This window comes from Tetrahymena thermophila (assembly GCF_000189635.1).
Source record: "Tetrahymena thermophila SB210 genomic scaffold scf_8254769, whole genome shotgun sequence".
Taxonomy (NCBI): domain Eukaryota; phylum Ciliophora; class Oligohymenophorea; order Hymenostomatida; family Tetrahymenidae; genus Tetrahymena; species Tetrahymena thermophila.
The window spans coordinates 18,722-36,516 of record NW_002476527.1 but is presented as its reverse complement, the minus strand read 5'-3'; the positions used below and the strand labels follow the sequence as shown (position 1 = coordinate 36,516).

Sequence of the window (17,795 nt, the reverse complement as noted above, 5' to 3'; positions counted from 1 at the left end):
TCTAAAAGAGAATTGTACCTATCTATCTAATAGTTTTTTCACTAGCAAGACAGCTTGATCCTAATGAAACTTATACACCACCAGACCCAATTATGTTATTAAGCCAATTAAGATGAATTGAAATCACCTTTGGTTATGCTATTAAAAGTGCAGATAACTGATAATAGTTAAGAATAATTTTAATATAGAATCCTGAGTAGTCCTTTATGCTATTACTACTAATTGGTAGGATCTTCAATATTCTCAGATAGTAGCAAGTTTATGAGTATTTAAATTTTTAGATGAAAACTCCTAAAACATATATGAAATAAAGTTCTAAAATTATTATTTTTAAAATTTAATAAATCCATAATTTTGAATCTTCTCCACATTTTTCACAAATTCCTTTTGAAAGAAACTCTGAATAGCGAGAGCCTTTCCATACATCACCTAAAATATCACATTACTCGCAAACAGGGCCTATGTAACCTTCTGAGCAGTAATTAATGCTATTAGGATTTTCAGCTTAGCATGAGTTTATCATTGAATTACATGCTATAATCTCATCTGTAATATAGCTTTTCCTCCAGTATCCATTTTTTAATTTTATAGTACTTCCTTAGCACATTAATGCAGACTCAGGACAATTTAAGCATCGATTATTATCTTTCTTTTCTTTTAAAGATTATTGATAAAGTGTTTATGGGTCACTCAGCTGGTAAGTACCATTCAAGCACTGATTACATATTTGCAAGGCATTTATATTTTGAATTATCTCCCCTATTTAGCAATTTCTGAATTCTATTGATAAAAGAACTGGTAATTTATTAACAGAGTTTCTATAAATTGTAGAATTTATTGAAAAATATTGTACGGAATTAATAAATCCTAATATTTGCAAGTTATTGAATTAGAATGCTTAGTATACAGAATCATACTGATTAAAATCAATAATTTGCTATCCATTTATTAAATTTTTATTAGAATCTAGTTAAATTATTGAAATTTACAAATTTCTAAGCTCGAAATCTATATCTTCTGGATAATTGCCTTATTTTAGCTTATCTTTTGAGAAGCTTAAATATCTATTTTACTCATCAACAATATATATTCTGAAATCAATAAGGCCACCACTTCTAAATTATTGAATTTCAGCATATCTTTAATAATCGCTCTAAAAGTTTTTTGGGGCATTTATTAAGCTTTTGTAAAATACAAATTAATATTCATCAATTTAATTATTATTTTTAATAATGATATTTTAGAGATATGATGCACTATCGTTTCCATATATTTCTGCTATATTTTCAAGCACATTATCTGAAAATGGGAAGAAAAGAGGTAATTATAGTTTATTTTAATCAGTCTAAACAATCCTTAATCCTCCTCCAATCAAGGCTCTATTGAATTAAATGATTGTATCCTTGTCAAATATTACTTAACATTTAATTATATTCTCAAAATATAGAGCCCCTCCACTGCTCAAAGCAGAGTTTTATTAAAATTTAGATTCTTAAAATTAAATTTTTGTCTGGATAGCTAAAAATTAAATAGCTCCTCCATTTTATGCTTTATTAGCATTAAAATTGCTTTTTTATATTAAAACTGTTTAAGATTACCCAAGAAAAAGATTACCTTCATTATCACTTGAAGTAAAATTATTAAATTTAACATATGAACTTTAAATCAGCACTATTTTACTCTTCAAAAATATATTTTTTTTGATGATAAAATTTTCAAAAAGCAATACATCATCTTTTAATTCTATTTGTTGGTTTTCAAAATTATAATATTTTGTAGTATAAATAAGAAGAAGTTGATTATTAGATTAAAATAAGCAGTTAACAATCGTTGTATTTTAACAACCATAAAAGGAAATGATTCCATTAAATTAGTCAATTTAGTTGTTTTTAATATTATCATTTATTTTTAAATTTATGATTGTTAAATTTTGGATTTGAGAAAAACTCATTAAACTAATTAGATTAATGTTATTTGTTGCATTTACTCCTTTTATGAGAATATTTTTTATTAATTAAAATTAAAATATTGGGAACTAAGAAATCTAATAAAAACGATTGTATGAGACATCAAGATTGTAAATAAATACTTGTGACACATTATAGAAAAAGATCAAAGAATTTAAATCATTTTATATTGATAGGTCAAGATAAGATATTTTGATATCTTAGAAGACTACTTTTTCTATGTTTGAAATATATATTTAGTTGGTACCAAATGATTTTAAACTGATTGTTATATTCTAAAAGATAATTTGTTTGGTAAATGTATTTTGAGTGATGTTGATAAATAAATTTCTATTATTTTAAAAGTCGAAATTGAAATTATTAAGCTGTAGAATTTCTTGGCCAAGGTTTTAAAAGGTATCATTTTAAAGAGCTATGCTATTATCTTATATTTTGTAAGGCGATAATATAAATTAATTATTTTTGAGTTCTGAAATTTATTGAAAAACATTTGATATTTTAGAGCTAGAAATTTATAAATAGATTTAACTTTACCAATTTTATTAATCTATTAAAGAAATTCCATTGACTGATAAGGTCTAAACTTATTTGGGAGAAACTGAAACAATTTCTTATTTAATAAATTAATAATCTTAAGTTGAAATCAAAGCAGAGCATCCATATATTGATTGTTTATCATAAATATCTATATTGTAATTATTTTCAAATACTCCAGTTGTATGCAATCCTACTATATTTAGTAAATTACTTTGAGGATCAAATTTATAGCTTAGCATTTGAGGATAACCATATCTTTACTGAACTACCATATTAAATTTAGTTCCATTAAATATGAAGAGCTCAAATTTATCAACGAAAAAAATAGCTATAACATTATTTGTAATTAATTTATAGAAATTTATTCTGTCTGTAATAAAATCTTTTTGAATTACTGTAAATAACTCAATTTTAGTGTCAAGGAAAAAGATACTTATTTAATATGAAAACTAGGCAAAGAGAAATTTTTATTCTATGTTTAAGGCATTCATTTTTATTTTAGGTAAAAATAATTTTACTTCTTGTTAATTATTGGAGTAATTCCAAATATAAGCTATTTTCTATCCAATAAAACTAAAGATATATCTTTGATAGGTTAAATCAATCAAAAAATGAGCCAATGTAATATTAGGATCTTCGTTGACTAGAGATCTTAAGTCTGTTTATGAAATAATATTTATATTCAGTATGTCAATTTTAAGAAGGAGAGCTCCATTTGAAATAGCATATGCATAATTTTATTTATCTGAGCTTTCAAATAGTTAAATTTTAATTATTGAAGCCTATATTTTACCCTATTAAGTTGTGTTATATAAATAATATATTTAACTAGTTAAGTTATACTAAAGTATTTAACCATCGTTAAATCCTATCAAAATTAAATCTTTATTGTTATTAAATGTAAAGGAAGTCACAAATTATGTTGAATTATATTAAATTTCTTTAATAATAATTCCTTTTTCAATATTTAAATGTAAAATTTGTGAATTGCAAGTAATAACAACACTGTCTGTTATAAACTATTAAAATTAATTAATTTCCAGCTTTTAAAGATTAGAATGTAGATTATTATTTTTAGTTTATTAATATTTTTAATAGAATAAAATAGAATCTGATAAGCCAAGCATTAGGACATCTTTACTTTGATTGTATTTTATTTCTGTTATTTAAGATTCTTTGTTTAATGCCAATTCAAATTTTATTTTATATTAAGTATATCTTTAGAGTATATTATATTTATGAACAATAAGATAATCAGTCTGTATGCCATTAATAGATATTTAAGCAAACAAACTTTATGGCTCATTAAGTATAGGCTCATACTAATTTCCCAAAACGTTATAATCAAATTTATATACTGAATTATTAGTATAAATAAAGACATCATTTGTGTTTTCATAGTAATCAAAATAGCTGACTTATTCTTTCATATCAGCAAGTTCACTAATTCCAACAAGGCTCTGATATTAAAGTTTAGGATCTAAGGATGATAAATATAATGTACCTTATTAATCTAAAAACATAAAATACCTGATAGAGCTTTCATAATATGATACTTGAACTATTCGTTATGAATTTGCAGAAAAAGTTTAAATAACTTTTTAAGTAGAAACATCAAATTAGAATATTTAATCACTGTTATTCTATGTGTTAAATAATATGTAATTTAGCTTATCTATGTAAAGTAATTATCCAACAAATCCATTACCATTTCCAAGATTAATTTTGATAACATTAAAGTTTGCACGGTCTATTAAAAAGACATCTAATTTTTAAATTAAATTAAATTTTATTAGGTAAAATAAATGCTATTAAAAAAAAATCAACAATAGAATAAAATAAACTATATTAATTAATTATATCATATAATAAATAATTTTTTGAAATATTTCTTTGTATGAAGATAATTAATAGTAAGTTAGCTATCTATCTCATAAAATTTTCCTTTTTTCTATTAATTCTTATTTTTTAAATTATATTATTGATGTTTTTAGGCATAAACAGAATGAATAACTAACAAATTTAAAGAGAAATTTGTCTGGGTTTGAAAATAAAACTTAAATTAAATTAAAAATATAATAAAATTATTTACACTCGCCGAACCAGCAGAAATAGTTTTACGAATAAAGAAGGCAATTTTCTTAAATTTCTTCAATTGTTTTAACCAAAATTCCATCATAGCTATAGATAAAAATTGAAACTGATCTACTAAAAATAAATATTTTTTAGTATATTTCATCAATTATTAAATCACTATTATCATATTAAATCTTAAATTGATTATAATTTTTTTTAAATTTATCATATACAAAAACAATATAGTTTTTCATATAATTGAGTATACACACTATTTTTTGTTATGAATTTTAGCATCCATAAAAATAGTCATATACTAGTCCAGAGACAAGCTTTTAATATTTAAACTAAGCATCAACAGCACTGATCCCAGTTCCAATTATATAAAGAAGTTTTTAATCATAATCATACAAGTATGTTATATAGTCAATTGATTCTTAAATAATATACTTTTGATTAGTTAATAGATTCACAATAAACGAATTTTAATCTTATACTGATATAATTAATAATTCATCAAATAGTTTAATATTATTTAGGTTATCTTCCGGAGTAAAAATATCTAAAATTTTATGATTGAATAAGTCTAAAGTATACATTGAACTATCTACCTTAATAAAATATTTTCCAAATCTAGTACTTACTAAAACTGAAATATAATAATCTATTTGCAAACTACCAATTTAAAACTTAGAGTATCTGTTATTTTAAATTTAGGCTGAATGTAGTATGAATTCAATGTTATCAAAGTAAAACACTGATGTATTGTAATAGTTTTTAAAATTTTTAAATGGCTAAAAAATTTATTAAAATTTTTCAGCTTAATAATAATAATCTATTCCAATAATTGAAATTTTTTAATTTTAAAGGTCAATAAAGTATTCATAAAATGATTGTTAATCATATAAATAGGTCGAATAATATGTTTAGTTCTTTAAATTTACTTTTTTTATAAGTCTACCAACATTGAACTTGGATTTGATAAAAGTTTAAGTATTTTATGAGATGTCTAATATAACTAAACCTCCCTATCCTTATACAACATAAATATTATCTTCATTCATAACTCGATCAAAAAAACTAATATTCGATATTGGTAATGAATCTATCTAATAAATCAAAGAAAAATTTGAGTTATATATTTTAAAAATATTTTAGTGATCATCGACAGCTAGCATTTATTCTAAAGTACACTTATTATTAATTTCATCTTCAAAAGTAGAAAATGTTTTTTGAAATACAATGTTCAATAATTAATCAGTTATTAGATTTAATAATTCAATTTTTTTATCTTATAAATTTATTTAATACAAGAAATTTATTGAATGAGTTTTATTTAATAAAATAAATTTTAAATCCTAACTCAAATAGATTATCAAATTTTCTAAATTATATACTGTGCCCATCATTAACAAATTCAGTTCTGAAGAATAAAGTCTTACTTACCCTTATTAATAAACTATAAATTTATCATCATTAGTGTCCATTTCGCATTGTTAGCATATTATCTCTTATATTTTTTTGGTAAAAACATCTATAATTATAATTTTTTCTGAACTTAAAGCAATTAATTTATTATTAAACATTTTTTTAATGCTTTTTATATCACCTTTTAATTTTATTTATTTTTGTAATTTGGTGCTATTTTCATTTGATACATCGTAAAATGTGATTTCTTTTTACATTTGGACTTTAACAATAAGATATGGATAGTAGCTTATAATTTATTATTATTAAGTAAGATAGGCGTGTTTTTCAATATATTATGTGACAGGAAAAGAAGAATAAAGATTTGAAATTACTTAGAGTTATATTAACTTTGTTTCTTATTATTATATACTACCTTATTTCATTATTTAAATTGAATCAGAATTTAAAATAGCCATCTCATAAGCAAGTTCTTTTTAGGTAGAGCTTTAATTTTTATATTTTATTTTGTACAGACTTTTCGCATCATAGTTTAACAGATAATTTTAATTTGATAAAATAAATTTTAAAAATAAGTCTAAGTAATAAAATTATAATTCTACTTAATTATAAAGCACTATCATACAATTTTCTTTTCCCCATAAATTGAAAATTTCAAAGTCTGTAATTTAATGAGTGTCAAGAGCTAATGTATTAGCAGATTTTGTTAATAAATTAGTATAAATAAATTTATAATTAGTTTAAGTTAACAAATATTATTAGTTCAAATCATTATCTAAAACTTAAAATACTTTACTTTTATTAATTTTTTCATCATTTTTCAAAGGTAAAACTATTTTACTAGATGAATAATTATTTAAATCTATTTTAATTGCTGAATCATCCAAACATGAAATGTATATTCCATTCTAAGATGTTGCGTGAACATCAAAAATACTACTTAATTACAAAACTTAAATTAAATAAGTGGTTTCTATCTATAACATTAAGCGACCATTTACATCTTAATTTATTACTATTAAATAAACATAGATTTTACTTAAATCATAGATAAAAATGTATTTGTCAATCAATTTAATTTATTTGGCAGTAACATTTATTTTAAAAGGTTCAGAATAAGAAATGACTTAATTTATTTGATCATAAAATACCTAAAATTCTGCTTAAAAATTGTAAGCTAAAGAATAGCTATTTTAAATTGAAGTAAAATAATTAAATAAGATCATATCTTTGCATTATATTGATTTTCTTGAGTCATTCTTAATATCCCATACAGATAAATAATCAGCACTTTTTGTGAAAATTATACCATTTAAGTGAAACACGAAAAGGTCATTAGTTTAGAATTATATGCTTTTTATAAGAGAGATATCAGTTCTATTATAAAGAAACAAATATCCTACTTTTTAAGCTACATAATAATCATTTTGATAAACAAAGAAATCAATTATCATTTAATTTTGTTGAATGACTTACTAGGAAAGTTTTGATGTATTACATTTTTATTATTTTTTGCACAAGTTTGTTTTATCATCTTATGAGGTAGAAGAGTTACAAATAGCAAAGCAACCACTCTCTTAAGTACCGTTATCTTAATTCTTATCGTAAAATTAGTAATTATTGCATTTATTATAAATGCATAGATTATTTTTAGAATCCAACAAGTAATCCTTATCGCATTAGATGCATTAATTATTATTATTATTAGTGCTATCAGCACACTTTAGACATCCTTCTATCTCTGTACATAGTTCTTTTGCTTTCAGTTAAACTACTAAAAACAAAATAACATTGACAGTTATTTATTTAATTATCATTTATAGGTAATATTCCTTCTTTTTTTAAAACAAAAATTTATTTTTATTATTATTATTATTATTATTACTACAAACCAAAAATTTATGAATTTAAGCACCTCTAAATTTAAGAATATCATTCTGATATTAAATTTAGAAGATTTTTAATAAAGGCTGAACTTTCATCAATTTTTAATGATGGGATATTTTTTTAACAAATTATTTTGGAACAAATAATAAATAGTAATTAATCAGATTAGCAATAACTAATAGCTATTTAAAATAGAAAATATGCTCTTTTGAGTTTAGAAACTATGAAATTTAGAGAAATAAGTATGTTTTTGTTGATACATATGAAATTACTAGCTAAACACTATTAATAATAATTATAACAGCATTTCATTTTTTAAATCATCATTCACACTCACTAAGAATTTTGATTAGTTCTTTTTTTCTATTCTAAGAAGCTTACAGAGTTTTAAATAATTAAAATGGATTATAAAATAAAAAAATATCACAAATAAATATGTAAATAAAAACATTTTTTTTAATTGAAATGAATTGAATATATTAACATATAGTCTATAGATAAATAAATCATCATTTTTAAATGGCCTGCATTGCTATCTCATAGAGATCTTTATTAATCATTTTATATATTAGCTATAAGCAAGCTAAACTGTATAATTTAATTAATTTTTTGAGTTTTGCTTAAAATGTGTGAAAGGAGTAAAGTTTACTTTAGTTAGTAATAGGAAAATCTTAAATCTGGGTAGCAATCTCAAATTACTTATTAATTCTTAGATATATTATTCATGAATATTATTTCGTAATTAATTTAAATAAAGTCTAAAAATTTTTGATTTGTATATATCAAAGAGAAGGAAAATAATAAATATATAGTAAGCTGAAGAAGTATTAGTTGTTTGGTGTGAATAAAAGAACTTTTTTACTAAATTTAATTAGTTATCTATCACTTCCTCGATCATAATATTCTCTGAACAAATGAACAAAGATCAAAACGTTTCATGCAAACAAAGAAGGAGGATGATTAAATACTAAAAAAATACTAAATAAATGCGTGAGCCAAGGAATAATATTAAAATAAAAACAGATCATAATATTTACCATAAAATATAAACCCTCTTGATTTGCTTTAAAATAATCTATTTGAATTAATAGTAAGATATATTATTTCAAATCACATTATTTTAATCTATCAGTTATTAAGTTGATCAAAACTTTATTTGCCATAAATTAACACTCTTAGTTATTTATTAATTTATTTAAATAAAAATTAGTATCTAACTCTATTCCGTGTATTATTTTTAGCTAATTTGGTATTTAGCTTGTTATTAAAATCTATTTTCATAAATATATCAAGGCAACTTTACATTTTGATAAATCTAAACTAAAAAACGCAATAAATCAAAATCTAAAGATTTTACTGTACATTCAGTATTTTTATCTAAGATTCTGAGTTTAAATGTAAATTATAAAATGTTTTAAGTTAAGATGTATCTTATATTAATGCTATATGCAGGGATTAATTACAATATATTTTTATTATGGTTATAAAGGAAGGAAAATCCTAAATTTGATTGATCACGCAGAATTTTTAATTGATTTTTAGATATTATTATTATCCATCAATTTGATTTGAATTGAAAGTGAAGTTTAGATTGATCATCAAAAAAATTGTAACAAAGAAAAGAACAGTTATTAGAAAGATATAATTGCAAAAATTAGTAATTAGATTAAGACTTTTAATATTTCTTACTCAGTCAATTAATTGATTACCTATCAACAGCTAATCAGAATAAAAAAAGTGTATTTTTTAAAAAGATTAAAGTAGTATAATACAAATAATGTTTCATTTATATTCTTTAACATTGTAACTTCTATTATTTTAATAGTTATTACTTTAATATCTGAGATACACATTTCATCAAAATTAAATTTATGGCTAATAAATAAAAGTATTAATATTTAACATCAAATTTAATATAACACACGTATCTTTTATAATTTGTATACTTGTTTTGGACTGCTAGATCCTTTTAGTTCTATCTAATTAATATCTTTTTATAAATTATTCAAAATAACTTTGCTTTTTAATAACTCTAAATCAAATAGATTTACTTTCTCATAAATTTAATACCTAATAACATTAATTAATAATTAGCTATTTTTATTATTCATCTAATTCATTTATATTGATTTTAACGAAAATAAAAGCATACATTTGTCTATATCTTAAATATTCAAAATTTAATATTTTTTAAATATTTAAACAGAAGAATTTACTTTTATCAACCAATCAATCTTTTCTTTTGTCTTTTTTCCTACTTGAAATATATAATATATATATTAACTTCTAAATACTATTAATAACTGTTTATTTATAATAGTTTGGTAAGGAGATAATTTATATTTTCTTTTCTAAATCATATTCAAGTGAGCTAATCGCATTATATATGTTGAATAAATTAGGTTCATTGATATTTAATCACCTTTAAATTTATTTAGGAAAGACATATATTTTCTTTTCTTTATCTTTTTAAAGTTAAAGTGATTAAGGATAATTTTACTCTCATACATATTTTTACTAAAATTTTGTTAATAAAACTTTAAAATAATTATATATAAATACATAATAATAATTTTTGGGGGTCACAGCAGAAACCTATTAATTTTTTAAAAGAAATTTTCATAATTTTTGATTTTTTATGATATTTGAAAACTATGAAATTATTAAAAATTAAGGAAAATGAGGTATCCATTTAAGATATCTTTGTTTCGGGATATTGAATGAAGAGAATAATAATCTAAAAGAAATTAAAGATAACAAAATAACATAAATATTGATTACAATTTTATAAAAAAAATAATAGTATTTAGATAAGGTATATATTCAAACAAAAAAGTTTAGAAATATTGAAATACATTATATACATATATGTATTTCTTAATACTTAATAAAATATATCAATTTTCTTATAAGAATGCTTGGCGAGACTCCATACCTTAAGGCTTTGTAAATGAAATATAACAATCTTCATTTTTTAATACTTAATTTTAAAATAAAACTTCTTTTTTATTAATTTTTTATTAATTTTATACTTTTAAATTAGTTTTTATTTATTTGATTTATTTCTATTACTTTATTTAATAGTTTTTAAATTTTGTCAAGAATTTATAATTTTATAAAATTTTCTTATAAACTTATTTCCATTTCAAATAAGCTTAAAATGAAACTTTATTAGCATTAACTAACTATTTGAACTTCGAAGGCATAATTTTGAATAGCTAGATTTTAATACAAATTACACATTTATTCTAAGAGTTGCAAATCATAATTCCTATCACAATCAATAAGTAACAAAAAAAGAATAAATAATCTATGATGATTTGAACTATTTCAGTATAGATTTAGATTTGTAGATTTTATATTTATACCAACTATATATACATTTTTAAAATTATAAAAGAGAGAGCTGCTATTTCACATTTCTGTATATTATTAGAAATAAAAGGATTATTTTGAGATATTATTTTAATGTAACAGCCTAAAAGAATTGTAATTGTAAAGGTGGCAACAATCTAGTTATTATTTTATAATAGGATTTATATATAAATTATAGCAATTTTCAAGTAAATTCTAACAAATTCCCAATAGTAATGTTGATGCTTTAGTTCTCCGTAATAATAGCCATACTTATATTTATTCAAACATTAATCTAATTTTTTCTTTCTTAAATTTAACAACCTAAGAAATACTAATGGAAGGAGAGTCCAAAAACATAATACCATCACAGAGAAAGGATATAAATATTTAACTACATCAAGGTCATAACAGTCAAATTATAAGTCTATTGGGTTGTAAAGTTAATTTCCTACTTGTTTACAAGTAAGTGCTTTTGTAAAATAGGATATCTAGCTAATTTAGAAAAATATAAAAACTATATGAAAAAGTAAATAACCGTGGTATGGTCTTAGCTTTTCTTTGGTAAAATCTTTATAATAATGTAGAGTTATTGGAATAAGTACAAGTGCTACTACAGGAACCAAAAATTAAATTTAAGTATAAAATAATATCTTTCCTATCTTATTAATAGTATTCTCACTAATAAGACAGTCTAATCCTAACGAAACCTAAACGTCACCAGACCCAAATATGTTATTAAATAAATTAAAATTAATTGAAATAATCTTGGGCTATGCTATCAATAGGGTAGATAATTAATAATAGTTAAGAATAATTTTTATATAGAATCCAGAGTAGTCCTATATGCTATTGCTGCTAATAGGAAGGATCTTTAATATTCTAAGATAGTAACATGTTTGTGTGTATTTAAATTTTTTGATGAAAACTCCTAAAACATAAATGAAATAAAGTTCTAAAATTATTATTTTTAAAATTTAGTAAAACCATAATTTAGAATATTCTCCACATTTTTCACAAATTCCTTTTGAAAGAGATTATGAATAGCGAGAACCTGTCCAAACATCACCTAAAATGTCACATTACTCGGAAATAGGGCCTATATAACCTTCTAAACAATAATTAATGCTATTAGGATTTTCAGCTTAACATGAGTTTATCATTGAATTACATGCTATAATATCATCTGTAGTATTGCTTTTCCTCCAGTATCCATTTTTTAATTTTATAATATTTCCTTAACACCAAATTGCAGATTCAGGACAATTAAAGCACCGATTAATGTCTTTCTTTTCTTATAAAGATTATTGATAAAGTGCTTATGGATCACTTAGCTGATAAGTACCATTCAAGCACTGATTGCAAATTTACAAGGTATTTATGTTTTAAATGATCTCCCCTATTTAGCATTTTCTGAATTCAATTGATAAAAGAACTGGTAATTTATTAACAGAATTTCTATAAACTGTTGAATTTATTGAAAAATATTGAACTGATTTAAGAGGTCCTAGTATTTGCAAATTGTTTAATTAGAATGTTTAATCTATAGAATCATATTAATTAAAATCAATAATTTGCTATCCATTTATTAAGTTTTTATTAGAATCTAGTTAATTTATTGAAATTTATAAATTTCTAAGCTCGAAGTCTATATCTTCTGGATAATTGCCTTATTTTAGCTTTTCTTTTGAGAAGCTTAAATATCTATTTTACTCATCAACAATATATATTCTGAAATCAATAAGACCTCCACTTCTAAATTATTGTATTTCGGCATGTCTTTAATATTCATTCTAAAAATTATTTGGGGCATTTATTAAATTTTTGTAAAATGTAAACCAATATTCATCAATTTAATTGTTATTTTTAATAATGATATTTTAAAGATATGATGCACTATCGTTTCCGTATATTTCTGCTATATTTTCAAGTACATTATGGTAAAATGGGAAGAAAAGAGGTAATTATAATTTATTTTAATCAGTCTAAACAATTCTTAATCCTCCTCCAATCAAGGCTCTATTGAATTTAATGATTGTAGCCCTATCAAGTATTACTTAACATTTAATTATATTCTCAAAATATAGAGCCCCTCCACTGCTCAAAGCAGAGTTTTGTTAAAATTAAGTTTCTTAAAGTTATATTTTTGTCTGTATAGCAAAAAATTAAATTGCTCCTCCGTTTTATGCTTAATTCGCATTAAAGTTGCTTTTTTATATTAAAACTGTTTAAGATTGTCCAAGAAAAATATTACCTTTATTATCACTTGAAGTAAAATTATTAAATTAAACAAATGAGCTTTAAATCATCATGATTTAACTATTCAAAAATTGATTTTTTTTAACTGTAAAATTTTCGAAAAGCAATACATCATCTTCTAATTCAACTTTTTGCTTTTCAAAAGTATATTATTTTGTGGTAAATATAAGAAGAAGTTGATTATTAGATTAAAATAAACAATTAACAATCCTTATATTTTAGCAGCCATAAAAGGAAAAGATTCCATTAATTTAGTCAATTTAGATATTTTAAATATTTTCTTTTATTTTTAAATTTATGAGTGTTATATTTTAGATTTGAGAAAAACTCATTAAACTATTTAGATTTGTGTTTTTTATTGATGATACTCCTTTTATAAGAATATCTTTTATTAATTAAAATTAAAATATTGGTAACTAAGATGTCTAATAAAAACTATTGTATGAGACCTCAAGATTGTAAATAAATACTTATGACACATTGTAAAAAAAGATCAAAGAATTTAAATCATTTTATATTGATAGGTCAAGATAAGATATTTTGATATCTTAAAAGACTACTTTTTCTATGTTTGAAATATATATTTAATTGGTGCCGAAAGATTTTAAATAGATAGTTATATTCTAAAAGATGATTTGTTTGGTAAATTTATTTTAGGTGATGTTGATAAATAAATTTTTATTATTTTAAAAGTCGAAATTGAAATTAGCAAGCTGTAGAATTTCTTGGCCAAGGTTTTAAAAAGTATCATTTTAAAGAGCTATAATATTGTTTTAAATATCATAAGGTGAAAAGATAAATTGATTATTATTTAATTAGGAAATTTATTGAAATACATTTGATATTTTAGAGCTAGATATTTATAAGTTGATTTAACTTTGCCAATTTTATTAATTGATCAAAGAAATTCCATTCACTGTTATAACCTCTGTTTATTTGGGCTAAATATAAGTTAGTTCTTATTAAATATATTAATAGTCTTAACTTGAAATCAAAGCAGAACATCCTTATATTGAGTCTTTACTGAAAATATCTAAATTGTAATTATTTTCAAAAATTCCATTTTAATGTAAGCCTAATATATTTACTATATTTTTTTGAGAATCAAATTTATAGCTTAAAAATTGAGGATATCCATAACTTTACTAAGCTACAATATCGAATTTAGTCCCATTTATTACAAGCAGTTCAAATTTATCAACAAATAAAATAGCTATCACATTTTTTGTTATTAATTTGAAGAAAGTAATTCTATCTGTGATAAAATCTTTTTTAATTGCTGTTAAAAATTCAATTTTAGTGTCAAGGATATACAAGTTTATTTAAAAGGAGCATTAGATAAGTATGAAGCCTTTTTCTATACTCAAGCTATCAATTTTTATTTTAGGTAAAAATAAATTTTATTCTTGTTTATTATTTGAGTAGTTATATATATAAGCTTTCTTCTATCCACTAAAACTAAAAATATATCTTTGATAAGTGTAATCAATCAAAAAATTTGCCAACGTAATTTAAGAATCTTCATTGACTAGAAGTTTTAAATCTATTTATGAAATAATATTAATATTTTGGATATCTATTTTCAGTAGAAGTGCACCATTAGAAATAGCATAAGCATATTATTAAATATCTGAGTTTTCTATCAGATAAATTTTTATTATCTAAGTTTACAAAGGACCCTATTAAGTGGTGTTATATAAAAAATATTATTAGCTAATTAGGTTATATTAAAGCAGTTAACAATCACTAAAACCTATTATTATTAAATCCTAATTGCTATTAAAAGTAAATGAAGTGACTAATTATGTTGAATTATATTAAATTTCTTTGATGATAATACCTTATTCAACATTTAAATGCAAAATTTTTGAATCACAAGTAATAACAACACTATCAGTTATAAACTGCTAAAATTAAATAGTTTCAAGCTTGTAAATAGTAGAAATTAGGTTATTATTTCTATTTTATTAATATTATTAATAGAATAAAATAGAGTCTGAAAAAGCAAGTATTAAAATATCTTTGCTTTAATTGTATTTTATTTCTACTATTTAATTTTCATTACTTATTGCAAATTCAAATTTTACTTTCTATTCTGTATATCTTTGGATTACATTAAATTTGTTGATAATAAGAAAATCAGTCTGCATACTATTAATAGATATTTAAACAAACAAACTTTGTGGCTCGTTTAGAATAGGTTCATACTGGTTTCCCAATAAGTTATAATCAAATTTGTAAATCTATTAGTCAGAATAAATAAAAACATCATTAGTTATATTGTCATAACTAAACTTTTGTATCTTTTCTTATCCATCAGTAAATTCGCTAATTTTAACAAAGCTTTGAAATGGAAGTTTAGGATCTATGGAAGACAGATAAAATGTTCCTTCTGCGTCTAAAAACATTACATATCTAATAGAACTTTCATCATATTCTACTTGAATAATATTTTTATTGTCTAATGAGTTATATTTAACTCCAGATAAAGTAACAATTTTTTATTAAGCAGAAACATCATATAAAGAAATTTAATCCTAGCTGCCACTTGTGTTAAATAATATGTAATTTAGCTATTCTATATATATGAATTATATAATATAACCAGAGCTATCTCTAATATCAAATTAAATAAAATCAAAGCTTTATCTATCTATTAAAGTCATATCTAATTTTTTAAATAAATTTAAAATTAAATTTCTCAAAAAGTTTTCCTAAAAAAAAAATTAAATGGCAATTTTTCTAAATAACATAATTGATGATTTTAGAAATTAATAAAAATGATTTTAAATGAATAATTAATTTAATGAAGAATTTTTGTGTGATTGAAATTAAAACTTAAAATAAAAATTTATTTATTTATTTTTTTACATTAGGAATATGAACAGAAATACTTTTTTGAGTAAAGATAGCATCTATCTTAATTTCCTTCAATTGTTTGTTTTAAAATTCCATCAAAGTTATAGATTTTGCTTTTATTATACCTACTGTAAATAAAGATGTTTTAGTTTGTTTCATCAGTAATAAATTATAGGTCATCATATAAAATTTAAAATTTTTGAGAAGTTTTTTCTATCTTATCATATAAAAAAATATTATAGTTTTAAAGAATGGAATATAAACATATTATTTTTTTTTATAAGGTTCTACAATTCATTTGGATATAGTCACCATTTTGGTCTACAATTTTTTAAGGAGTAAGCTAGGCATTAATAACATAAATGCTACTTCCATATATATAAAGATTTTTTTCATTATAATCATAAGCATATCCACTAATAACTTTCATATCTTGAAAGATATATTATACGTTAGTTTAGATATTTACAAAAATAAATGTATTTTCAGATTTCCATATAAAAAAGATTTCATCAAATAAATCAATTTGCCTTAACTAAACGTTTTAGATAAAAATTTATAAAACGCTATCATTGAATATATCAAAGGAGTAAACTGACTGGTAATTAAAAATATAATACTTTCCAAATTTAGCGCTTCTTTTCATATAAGTTGCAGAATTAATTTGATAATCACCTAAATTAAGCCTAGAGTATCTATTATTTTAAATTTAGGCTTAATGCAGTAAACCTTAAATGCTTTCAAAGTAATATACTGAAGTATTCTAAGAATATTTAAAATTTTTTAAAGGAATATTCTGAAAATTAGTTTATATATCTCCATAAAAATAATCTTTTCCACTAATTTATATAATATTTCTTTATATGTCAATAAAGTATTCGTAAAATTACTATTAATCAAAAACATAGGTAGAATAATATTTTTTCCCATTTAAATTTACTTTTTTTATTAATTAGCCAATATAAAATGTTGATTTTATAAAGGTTTAGTTATTACTTGAGATGTCTATTAAAAGAATACCTTCCTATCCTTATAAAACATAAACCTAATCATCATACATAACCCGACCTAATGAGCTAACTTTTGATACTGGCAATTAATTTATTTAGTAAATTGATGTCATGTCTGAACTATAAATGTTAAAAAAACCTATCTCATCGAAAATTAGAATCTAATCTAAATAAAAATTATTGTTAATTTCATCTTAGAAAGAAGAAACTGATTTTATTATTTCAATATTGTCAGCAAAAGTATGTATAGCTTATATCTTTTAAATTTAATTATTTTATAAATCGATTTAATATAAGGATATATTTCCATAACCTTTTATAACAAATTTTAAATTCTCTATTAAATAGATATCTTAAATTAACTGAAATTATAGAGTGCACATAAATATTATTTGTAAATCTAAAGAATAAAGTTTTA

At 21.6% G+C, this 17,795-nt stretch overlaps 3 protein-coding genes across 3 annotated transcripts in view; all 3 read right to left on the bottom strand. All coding sequences in view use genetic code 6, as the record gives it.

Moving 5' to 3' along the window:
* The window catches only part of TTHERM_00973030 (transmembrane protein, putative), a gene marked incomplete at both ends in the record, with an annotated part of 5,979 nt that extends 335 nt beyond the window's left edge, over positions 1-5,644 (bottom strand). The window contains 3 exons of the mRNA XM_001009955.3: positions 1-4,269; positions 4,597-5,374; positions 5,525-5,644. The exon at positions 1-4,269 is cut by the window's left edge and continues 211 nt beyond it. Of these exons, the coding sequence (XP_001009955.3) occupies positions 1-4,269; positions 4,597-5,374; positions 5,525-5,644 (5,167 nt within the window). The remainder of the gene's footprint in view (positions 4,270-4,596; positions 5,375-5,524) is intronic.
* A 6,019-nt stretch (positions 5,645-11,663) lies between these two features.
* Positions 11,664-13,558, bottom strand: TTHERM_00973020 (transmembrane protein, putative; the record flags this gene model as incomplete). The annotated part of the gene is made up of 2 exons (XM_001009954.2): positions 11,664-11,740; positions 11,788-13,558. 2 exons carry the CDS (start codon positions 13,556-13,558, stop codon positions 11,664-11,666), a joined length of 1,848 nt encoding a protein of 615 aa, XP_001009954.2.
* Positions 13,559-15,431: 1,873 nt separating this feature from the next.
* On the bottom strand, positions 15,432-16,797 carry TTHERM_000973000 (hypothetical protein; the record flags this gene model as incomplete). The annotated part of the gene is made up of 3 exons (XM_012796086.1): positions 15,432-15,467; positions 15,596-16,176; positions 16,659-16,797. The coding sequence occupies 3 exons, from the start codon at positions 16,795-16,797 to the stop codon at positions 15,432-15,434; spliced, it is 756 nt and encodes a 251-aa protein (XP_012651540.1).
* Between the last annotated feature and the right edge of the window lie 998 nt (positions 16,798-17,795).